This window comes from Oreochromis aureus, unplaced genomic scaffold (assembly GCF_013358895.1).
Source record: "Oreochromis aureus strain Israel breed Guangdong unplaced genomic scaffold, ZZ_aureus HiC_scaffold_243, whole genome shotgun sequence".
Lineage (NCBI taxonomy): Eukaryota > Metazoa > Chordata > Actinopteri > Cichliformes > Cichlidae > Oreochromis > Oreochromis aureus.
The window spans coordinates 11,147-23,170 of NW_024108811.1; the positions used below are offsets into that span (position 1 = coordinate 11,147).

The following is a 12,024-nucleotide window of genomic DNA, read 5'->3' on the forward strand; positions in this document are numbered from 1 at the left end:
CAATTTGGGTTCCAATAATTAGTTCTAAAGGTTTTGGAATCAATAAAATGACAACAGTGCCCAAATTTATGCACCTGCCTGATTTTGTTTAAACAATTATTGCACACTTTTTGTAAATCAAATAAACTTCATTTCACTTCTCAAATATCACTGTGTGTGTCTCCTATATGATATATTTAACTGACATTTTTTATTGTAACAACCAACGATTTATACAGGAAAATAATGACTATTAACAAGGTTGCCCAAACTTTTGCATCCCACTGTATGTCTTTAATCAGTAAAGTCTCGCTTTGATAGAAATCAATAATAAAATTGTAAACATGCAGCTGTATGTTAGAAGTCAAAGGGTCCTTAAGTCTTCTGTAAATTGACGGGGATCAAATGAAGGACACAAGTATCTGTTCTTACTCTAATAAATGCTGCTTTAATATCCAACAGACTATTTTCCTTCCTCATCAGCAGTAAACAGCTCGACTCCGTCTGTGCATTTGTGTCCTCCATACTTGTTCACACAGACATCTCAGGCTTGATGCCACGATGCAGTGTAGAAACCTGACAACCCTCTGACTCATGTTCAAACGTTCAAGGACATTTCTCAGGATCATGTATGACCCCTTTTTGAAATTTGGACTTTCATTAATAATATTTGTGTTTCTGAGTCATTTTTGTGGAGACTTCTGTCCAAAATGAAGCCTGAAGCTTTTCTTCAGCCTCTTGTCAGATGGTCAGCAACAAAACTCTGTTCCAACCAATGTCTGATAAGAGATGAGACACAGCAGCTGAGCAAATGATCATTTCATGCTGAAGACATCCTCAGACAGAATTAAATACATACATAAACACAGCCTGGTGCCAATAACACAGCTAATGACACTGCTGTATCACTGGCTTTACTGATTAAAGACCATATCTGAAGGAAATCTTTGAACACAACAGAAAGTGACCTTTTAAACACTGAGTGTCATCCTCACCTCAGTTCAGTCTTCAGCTGTTCTGTGGTCACCATGACTGTTTAACTGTACTCATCAACTAGTTGTTAAACTGTAATAGACTTCATTTGAAATGATTTGTTGTGAACAAGTGTAATACTGTAGTTTAAATGTAGCCCATAAACACGACATTATACAAAGCTGATGAGCTGCTGATGAAATATTTGAGTGGTAATTTCAGTCCAAACTAAATAAGTGACTAACTAATGATGTTTTGATCCAGTTTACCAGGATCTATGACACAATGCACTTTATGATAAAGGCTTTATTCAGCCTAAAAACATGGCAGAATGTAAAACATGTGGACAAACTGAGCTGAGGTCCTTTAACCTCCTCTACATCCCTGTTAGCAGGATGAAGGCGCCCTCTTGTGTTGTGCATCACTTTCAGATTTCGCTTGTTAACCTGCAGGAAGAAAAAACTTCACTGAGCCTTCAGCAGCTTCAACATCATCAGTAAAGACAGATTTAAATATGTGTAATATCACACTGTGTCAGTTTGTTCACAGGAGTCACAACCTGTAACACTGATGCTGCATTCAAGGACCATTACAAACATCTGAAAGGACTTAAGAACATCAAGAAAATGTGACTTGTTTCTCTGTAATGAAGCTGTTTTAGTGAAGAAAGTTGAAAGGTCACAGAGCGACTGCTGAATCTTCTGCTCTAAACATGAACTCTGAACTTTGTGATGCTTCAGGAGGAAAACTGCTTCAGTTATTCTCTCAGATTAGTTTCATATTTTCTGCATCAGATTTGAGTGAGATCCTGGAATGAAGACAGAAGAAAAGACTTTGTTCAAAGTTTGATTTATAGTTAAACCTTCCAGTTTATTCACACAATAAAACATCAACACTTTGATTTTTTTGTTTGATGATTTTGACAAAAACAAACACAAACACACACACATGGTCTGCCATACTCATAAAGAGAAATGTCGACATTTTTCAATACAAATATTCCAGAAACATTTAGAGGATAGAGAAGTTTACATTTTCATGTGGAGAAATATTTTAGTAAATCAAAATGATGATGAGCAGTGATAGCCTCCATAAACAGTCACAGGAAAGATCTCCTTTAAAAACTCAGAAACATCAAGAGAACAACTAGAAGATGTGGAGGTACCACCCATAATGTTTGACTGACAGCTGATCTCTGTGCAGAAATGATGGAGAGAAAATAAAATGAAAGTAAAATACAGATTTAAACCCACAATATGAAAGACTTCAGTCTATTTCACTTTAATCAACTCAGCAGTGTCTCCATAATTATAGTAAATCCAAAGTCCAGCATAGAGCGGCTGAGTGAATGTGGTCTGGACTCTGTGGAGGAGAGTCATGGTTTCAGAGACGCTGTAGAAGGACAAAATACCTGCTCTGTGATTCAGGTACACTCCTACTCTGGAGGAACGAGGACCTGAGACAGGAGTTTGGATGTTGTTGTACCAAAATGTATAACTGTTGTTGTAACACTGTAATGACCAAGATTTGTCATTACGTCCAAATCTACAGTCATTCCCTGCTCTGCTGATACTCTTGTATGCAACTGCTACATCAGCTCCTCCCCCTCTCCACTCCACCTCCCAGTAACAACGTCCAGTCAGACTCTCGCTACTCAGGACCGACCACGATCCTGTGAATCTGTCTGGATGATCAGAATAAGACTGTTGTTGATACATTGCTGTTACTTTTCTGTTCCCCTCTGATAATAACAGCTGTTTGTACGCTGTGTTTGGATCCAGTGTGATTTCACATGAATATTTTAAGAATCCAGCTCTGGTCTTTGGCTCTGGTGGATCTGACAGTAAAACATCCACTTCAGTGACTGTCAGTGAGATGTTTGTCCATTCCTCTCTCAGAATGTCCTGTAGTTTATCTCTGACCTCTGACACAGCTGCTGTCACATCCTCAAAGTAGTTCAGAGGACGGATATTGATGCTGGATGAGTCTGTAGACTCACTGAGTGCTGACAGTGAGGGGTAGTTGTGTAGAAACTGGATGTGATCCTCTGTGTGTGAGAGCTGCTTCAGCTCAGCATCTTTCCTCTTCAGCTCAGTGATCTCCTGCTCCAGCTTCTCCTCAAGCTCTTTGACTCGACTCACTTCAGTTTCCTGCTGGGATCTGATCTGCTGCTTCACATCAGAGCTTCTTTTCTGGATGAGATGGATCAGCTCAGTGAAGATCTTCTCACTGTGCTCCACTGTTTGATCAGAAGACTGATTGATGGCCTCCACCTCCTGTTGAAGCAGCTTCACATCTTTCTCTCTGTCCTGGATTCTCTGCTGGATGTTTTGTCGACTCACCTCCAGCTCTCTCTGCCTCTCAGTCCTTTCTGCTGCAGCTGAGACTGTGTCGTGGCCTTTATGTTCATCCACAGGGCAGAGATAACAGATAATCTGCTGATCAGTACGACAGAACATCTTCATCACCTCATCATGACGAGAGCAGATGTTCTCCTGGAGCTTCTTGGAGGGCTCCACCAGCTTGTGTTTGTCAAATGCAGGACATTCATAATGAAGTTTTATATGTTTCTCACAGTAATTGACCAAACACACCAGACAGGACTTGAATGCTTTCATTTTTCTCCCAGTGCAGACATCACAGGCCACATCTTCAGGTCCAGCATAGCAGTGATCAGCAGGAGCAGCTTGGAGTCCAGTCTTCTTCAGCTCCTCCACTAAATCTGCTAACATGGTGTTTTTCACCAGGACAGGCCTCGCTGTGAAAGTCTGTCTGCACTGAGGGCAGCTGTAGATTTTCTTCTTTTCCTCTTCATCCCAGAAGCTTTTAATACAGTTCATGCAGTAGCTGTGTCCACAGGGAATAGTCACCGGATCCTTCAGTAGATCCAAACAGACTGAACAGCAGAATTTTGTTTGGTCCATTTGATTCATGTGCTGTGCCGTTTTACCGTCTCTCAGTGACTGTCAGACAGTTTGACTTTCTCTGAACAGAAACAACCTCTGTGCTCTGAAGGGAAACAGATCTCTGCTCTTGTTCACCTCCTACAGGAAATGAGGCTCACCAGCAACTGCATTTACACCATGTTGTTTAGACCCATCCTGATACAGACACATCTGTGAAGGGAGGCACTAAAGAAATTCTTACAGAGCGACCAAGAGCCAATCACATGATGCAGGGTGTGGTATGTTTGATTACATCATGCAGTAACAAGTCTGACCCAGTTAACGTTTAATAGTTTATCTTTACTTGGATGTTTGAAATGTGACAGTCAACACTCAGTGAGTTCATTTTATATTTCAAAAAGTTCAGCAAAGTTTATGATGTTGTGATGAATAAAAATAAATGACACTTTATTTTTTGACATTTTCTAATCTTAGTTCATTCTCACACTTACAGAATGATGCATGGGAACAACTGACTCCACTAAATCAAAGCAATGTTCAAATGAGATTACTGCCATCATGATCAAAGGAGCTTGGAAAGAAAAGCGTCTGGACGTCTTGAGTTGCTTGAAGACGTTTCACCTCTCATCCGAGAAGCTTCTTCAGTTCTAAGGGTCAATGGTGGAGAGTCCCAGATTTAAACCCAGTGGGAGTTTCCCCCCAAAGAGGGACAAAGGACCCCCTGATGATCCTCTACTTAATCACATGAGCCAAGGTGTGAAAGTGGATGTGGGTCCCAATCAGCCAGTCATTGTGAAACCTGGCCCCAGGGTGGGGCCCCAGGCTAAAATCACTGTTCAGTCCTCTTTAGGAAACGATCTTCATATGATGACAAACATGACAACAATCAGCTGTCAAACTGTACAAGAAGTTCACAGTAATGTAAAAGAAGTTACGTCACTTTATTTTTAAATGTACGCACTCAGGGTCAGGACTGAAGACACTGATTGAGAAAATACTCTAAATAGAAATATTCACCTAAACATTCAAAATTATTCAATTGCATGAAAAGAAATATGAACTCTACAATACTGGCTTCTGATTGGTTGAAAAAGCAGGTGCTGAACTTCAGAAGAGCTAAACCTGCAAAACTGTAATACCAGAGTGGATGCTGCCCTCTGACCTTTCAGAAGTACGATCTTTTTATGAAGACAGAGGCAAATTGCATTGGATCCAGCTGATATTCACTCTCTTCCATAATCACATTTCTGATGATTTTTTCAAAGACTTTCATGACAACTCAGGTGAGGCAACAGGCCTGAAGTCATTCAGGACGTTTGGACGACTAGATTTAGGGACATGAATGACGACAGCTTCCTTCCAAAGCGAGGGCACATTTTGTATTTGAAAGGATTTATTAAAAATAACCTGAAATGCTGTATGTTAGAAGTCAAAGGGTCCTTAAGTCTTCTGTAAATTGACGGGGATCAAATGAAGGACACAAGTATCTGTTCTTACTCTAATAAATGCCGCTTTAATATCCAACAGACTATTTTCCTTCCTCATCAGCAGTAAACAGCTCGACTCCGTCTGTGCATTTGTGTCCTCCATACTTGTTCACACAGACATCTCAGGCTTGATGCCACGATGCAGTGTAGAAACCTGACAACCCTCTGACTCATGTTCAAATGTTCAAGGACATTTCTCAGGATCATGTATGACCCCTTTTTGACATTTGGACTTTCATTGATAATATTTGTGTTTCTGAGTCATTTTTGTGGAGACTTCTGTCCAACGTAGTGTCCAAATGAAGCCTGAAGCTTTTCTTCAGCCTCTTGTCAGATGGTCAGCAACAAAACTCTGTTCCAACCAATGTCTGATAAGAGATGAGACACAGCAGCTGAGCAAATGATCATTTCATGCTGAAGAGATCCTCAGACAGAATTAAATACATACATAAACACAGCCTGGTGCCAATAACACAGCTAATGACACTGCTGTATCACTGGCTTTACTGATTAAAGACCATATCTGAAGGAAATCTTTGAACACAACAGAAAGTGACCTTTTAAACCTGTAACACTGATGCTGCATTCAAGGACCATTAAAAAACATTTTAAAGGACTTAAGAACATCAAGAAAATGTGACTTGTTTCTCTGTAATGAAGCTGTTTTAGTGAAGAAAGTTGAAAGGTCACAGAGCGACTGCTGAATCTTCTGCTCTAAACATGAACTCTGAACTTTGTGATGCTTCAGGAGGAAAACTGCTTCAGTTATTCTCTCAGATTAGTTTCATATTTTCTGCATCAGATTTGAGTGAGATCCTGGAATGAAGACAGAAGAAAAGACTTTGTTCAAAGTTTGATTTATAGTCAAACCTTCCAGTTTATTCACACAATAAAACATCAACACAATATATGAATTCATTCATTAAAATCACAGTTTTTTTCCTCATTTGTTTGATGATTTTGACAAAACAAACACAAACACACACACATGGTCTGCCATACTCATAAAGAGAAATGTCGACATTTTTCAATACAAATATTCCAGAAACATTTAGAGGATAGAGAAGTTTACATTTTCATGTGGAGAAATATTTTAGTAAATCAAAATGATGATGAGCAGTGATAGCCTCCATAAACAGTCACAGGAAAGATCTCCTTTAAAAACTCAGAAACATCAAGAGAACAACTAGAAGATGTGGAGGTACCACCCATAATGTTTGACTGACAGCTGATCTCTGTGCAGAAATGATGGAGAGAAAATAAAATGAAACTAAAATACAGATTTAAACCCACAATATGAAAGACTTCAGTCTATTTCAATTTAATCAACTCAGCAGTGTCTCCATAATTATAGTAAATCCAAAGTCCAGCATAGAGCGGCTGAGTGAATGTGGTCTGGACTCTGTGGAGGAGAGTCATGGTTTCAGAGACGCTGTAGAAGGACAAAATACCTGCTCTGTGATCCAGGTACACTCCTACTCTGTTGGAACGAGGACGTGAGACACGAGTTTGGATGTTGTTGTACCAAAATGTATAACTGTTGTTGTTACAATTTAATGCCCAAGCTTTGTCATTATGTCCAAACAAACATTCATTCACTCTCCCTTTTCTGCTGATATTCTTGTATGCGACTGCTACATAAACCTGTATCCCTCTCCACTCCACCTCCCAGTAACAACGACCAGTCAGACTCTCTTTACACAGGACCTGCCACCAATCGGTGAATCTGTCTGGATGATCAGAATAAGACTGTTGGTTTTCCATCGCTGTTACTTTTCTGTTCCCCTCTGATAATAACAGCTGTGTGTATGTTGTGTTTGGATCCAGTGTGATTTCACGTGAATATTTTAAGAATCCAGCTCTGGTCTTTGGCTCTGGTGGATCTGACAGTAAAACATCCACTTCAGTGACTGTCAGTGAGATGTTTGTCCATTCCTCTCTCAGAATGTCCTGTAGTTTATCTCTGACCTCTGACACAGCTGCTGTCACATCCTCAAAGTAGCTCAGAGGACGGATATTGATGCTGGATGAGTCTGTAGACTCACTGAGTGCTGACAGTGAGGGGTAGTTGTGTAGAAACTGGATGTGATCCTCTGTGTGTGAGAGCTGCTTCAGCTCAGCATCTTTCCTCTTCAGCTCAGTGATCTCCTGCTCCAGCTTCTCCTCAAGCTCTTTGACTCGACTCACTTCAGTTTCCTGCTGGGATCTGATCTGCTGCTTCACATCAGAGCTTCTTTTCTGGATGAGATGGATCAGCTCAGTGAAGATCTTCTCACTGTGCTCCACTGTTTGATCAGAAGACTGATTGATGGCCTCCACCTCCTGTTGAAGCTGCTTCACATCTTTCTCTCTGTCCTGGATTCTCTGCTGGATGTTTTGTCGACTCACCTCCAGCTCTCTCTGCCTCTCAGTCCTTTCTGCTGCAGCTGAGACTGTGTCGTGGCCTTTATGTTCATCCACAGAGCAGAGATAACAGATACTCTGCTGATCAGTACGGCAGAACATCTTCATCATCATCTTCATCATGACGAGAGCAGATGTTCTCCTGGAGCTTCTTGGAGGGCTCCACCAGCTTGTGTTTCTTTAATGGAGCAACATCATAATGAGGCTGAAGGTGTTTCTCACAGTAAGATGCCAGACAGACTAAACAGGACTTGAAGGCTTTCATTTTTCTTCCAGTGCAGACATCACAGGCCACATCTTCAGGTCCAGCATAGCAGTGATCAGCAGGAGCAGCTTGGAGTCCAGTCTTCTTCAGCTCCTCCACTAAATCTGCTAACATGGTGTTTTTCACCAGGACAGGCCTCGCTGTGAAAGTCTGTCTGCACTGAGGGCAGCTGTAGATTGTCTTCTCTTCCTCTTCATCCTAGAAGCTTTTAATACAGTTCATGCAGTAGCTGTGTCCACAGGGAATAGTCACCGGATCCTTCAGTAGATCCAAACAGACTGAACAGCAGAATTTTGTTTGGTCCATTTGATTCATGTGCTGTGCCGTTTCACCGTCTCTCAGTGACTGTCAGACAGTTTGACTTTCTCTGAACAGAAACAACCTCTGTGCTCTGAAGGGAAACAGATCTCTGCTCTTGTTCACCTCCTACAGGAAATGAGGCTCACCAGCAACTGCATTTACACCATGTTGTTTAGACCCATCCTGATACAGACACATCTGTGAAGGGGAGGTACTAAAGAAATATTTTTATAGAGCGACCAAGAGCCATTCACATGATGCAGGGTGTGGTATGTGTGATTACAACATGCAGTAACAAGTCTGAGCCAGTTAAAGTTTAATAGTTTATCTTTACTTGAATGTTTGAAATGTGACAGTCAACACTCAGCGAGTTCATTTTATATTTCAAAAAGTTCAGCAAAGTTTAGGATGCTGTGATGAATAAAAATAAATGACACTTTATATTTTGACATTTTCTAATCTTAGTTCATTCTCACACTTACAGAATGATGCATGGGAACAACTGCCTCCACTAAATCAAACCTATGTTCAAATGAGATTATGATCATTAAATAGTAACAAATATTTAAATTTAGCAATAACAAATGCAGATCGGTCCACAGTGTTTACAAAAACAAACAAACAAACAAACAAACATTATTTTGTAGTTTTTCCTGTGTACACAGTCACAGTAGAGTTTAAATAAAAACATCAAGATGTGCTTGAAATGAAAACTTTCAAGTTTAATTCAATGTTTTAGTAAAATTTTGCCTTAACTGTTCAGTAATTTTTCACAAAGTGTCCATGTCAGTAATTCATTCAAATGTATTTTGGTCTTAAACTGATCCAGTAAATGTAACTTTGTCTCACCTACTTAATCGAGTATTTTAGTTGTTTAACTGTCATTATAACTAAACTGAACATCCAAAGCTTTTCTCACTGCAGTTTTGTTGTGCAGTTATAGCAGCACTTTGAATCATCCACAGTTTTATAGAACTGTCTGTGGAATTGTTGTTTTTGTTCCACCCTCAGAGAGACATGACTCCATTCTCCTTTTGGCAACTTTATTCTCCTCAGTTCAGGTTTGGAGTTTACAGGCAGTATAGCGTATCATCAGCAAAACATCCCTCTCACATCTCAGACACTGTTTTTTTCCTTTGCGCTTACTGATGACATCACACGTCTGAACTCTGACCTCCTGGAACTAGTGAACTACAAAAATTAACTGGAAGTGTGTCCAAAAATAAAACAATATTAAATAAGAATAGTCTTTAGAGATTTTTCCAATGATTCAGAAAATGTAAGTTTTACAACTACTTATAGAGCGCAACATTTTGTTTGGTGCGATGGTTCTTTTTATTTAAATAATTGATGATAATTTGATGTATTTGATTATTTATTACTGGTGCAAACAATTCATTTTTTCATGGTGCAAATATATAGTAGACTCAGGAGTTTAACTCAGTTTTCTTGGCCTTTGTTTATCATTTCATTTAAAATCTTAATGGGTAAAGATCATCATAATTACATATGAAATTATATGTACAAATTATATGTTCCATTACACTATTAACAGCACAGATTATACAGCAAATATCAGATTCATGGATGGAGCCAGAGGCTAAATGACTGTTCAGTCCTCTTTAGGAAACGATCTTCATATGACGACAAACACGACAACAATCAGCTGTCAAACTGTACAAGAAGTTCACAGTAATGTAAAAGAAGTTATATCACTTTATTTTAAATGTACGCACTCAGGGTCAGGACTGAAGACACTGATCGAGAAAATACTCTAAATATAAATATTCACCTAAACATTCAAAATTATTCAATTGCATGAAATGAAATACGAACTCTCTACAATACTGGCTTCTGATTGGTTGAAAAAGCAGGTGCTGAACTTCAGAAGAGCTAAACCTGCAAAACTGTGTAAAACCAGAGTGGATGCTGCCCTCTGACCTTTCAGAAGTACGATCTTTTATGAAGACACAGAGGCAGAGTTATTATTCATCACTTTAAAGATGATATTCGTTATATGTTCTTCACTCGTTGTCTAGTAAAGTCCAGAGAATGAGACACATCATTTCAAAACATACAGCTGCATGTTAGAGATCACAGAGTTCTTCAGTCTTATGAGAACTCATGGAGACTAAATGTCAGACACATCAACAGTAAATGTCCTTCCTCCCCCGTGAGTTTGTGTCCTCCACACTTGTTTACACAAACATCTGAGGTTTGAACAGTGTGCAAAACCACATGTTACAAAGCTGCTGAGCTACTGAATACTGGAATATTTCATTCAATATCACCATCTGACCAAAGGACAAACACAGAGAGGATTAGAGCGCCAAACTTTGATTCAAACTGTTTCAGATTTTAGAGGCAAAAAGCAGAATTTCTACCTGGACAAAGAAATCAAAGCAGGAGAAAAACAAGCTTTTTACATTTATTCAAAGGCATTATGTGAATGTACTCTGAGCCACAGCCTCCTAAAGTAAAGACATTTTATCATCTAAACCAGACAGAGTCATGTTTTCAGCAGTGTCTGTATCCTCCATATAGACCATGCCATGGTCCACCTCGGGTGACCAGGTGTCTGACTTTATGTGGGACTACACAGCGCTCAGTCCTTGTTTCCTGTGCCACACACACATTGAGCCAATGTCCAGTTTTTTATTGACTCTAGTTTCTGTCGATCGGTAGGCCCACAAAAACCCTGTACAGGAAGTAGATTTCATCTCTCTGATAAAAGGAGTTCTAATCCCTGATCCTGTGAGTCTGACCCAGTAGATAATATTTATATGATCATATTTATGCCTTTGTTGTTTCACAAAGGGTTAAAAACATTCACAGGTTGGACTGTGGTTCTCCTTTTAGCGTCTCTGCTGGAATTTTAACTGTGAACCTCTTAGATCCAAACTTCTGAACTGCTCATCTCACAGAGGACAAAAGGGAAGAACCCCGAATCTCTTCTTCACCTCACTTTTATACCTGCTCACCCTTTCTCCCCCCTTCCCTCACTGGACGTCACATCTTCACACTTGGGCCAATCAGGTTGTTGACATTTGATCATCTGATATCCACCCACACCTCATCTCTCTCTCTCTCTCTCTCTCTCTCTCTCTCTCTGATTTACAAGATTTAACACAAACTTTAAAATCACTTCATTACATTTTCTTTGTTATTATTAACATAGAAAATTCACATTCAAAAACTTAACACAGAATAAAACAGAGTAGCCCAGTAGTGGGACATGGTTGCAGCAACTCTGATGGTGACGGCCCGTTTGAAGCTGAAGCTCCGGCACATGAGTCAATAAAATCAAAAACCCCTCCAGAAGTCTCTCTTTGCATTTTTAATCGTTCTTCTTACCTTGACTTGTAACTGCTTAAATTCAACAAGATTCTGATAGCTAAGATTTCCCTTTAATTTCTTAAAAGCCTTATTTCGACATTTAATCACCTTATCACACTCCTTTGTCCACCATGGCCCAGTCTTCCTTTTCCCACTACCCCCTTTTCTTTTCTTTTCTTTTTTTTTTTTTTTCTCTGTCCCATTTGGTTCTTAAGCCGTCAGAATTGTTGTCTGAAGACCAACAAGGATACCAAATGGATTTATTCTGCCAAATGGATCATCATGGCATTGCCGTATTGGTCCATTTGATCAAACTTTGTTGTTATTATTTATTTTATTTTCAGTTGTTACAGATGGGACAGACATGACTGGGGGA

At 39.6% G+C, this 12,024-nt stretch overlaps 1 protein-coding gene and 1 pseudogene across 1 annotated transcript; both read right to left on the bottom strand.

Moving 5' to 3' along the window:
* Positions 1–1,852: 1,852 nt before the first annotated feature.
* On the bottom strand, positions 1,853–3,917 carry LOC120436832 (tripartite motif-containing protein 16-like; the record flags this gene model as incomplete). Its single annotated transcript, XM_039607681.1, has 1 exon — positions 1,853–3,917. A coding segment is annotated over one exon (1,695 nt), but the record flags the coding sequence as incomplete, so codon positions are not given.
* A 2,373-nt stretch (positions 3,918–6,290) lies between these two features.
* LOC120436835 lies at positions 6,291–8,522 on the bottom strand (annotated as a pseudogene).
* Positions 8,523–12,024: the final 3,502 nt, after the last annotated feature.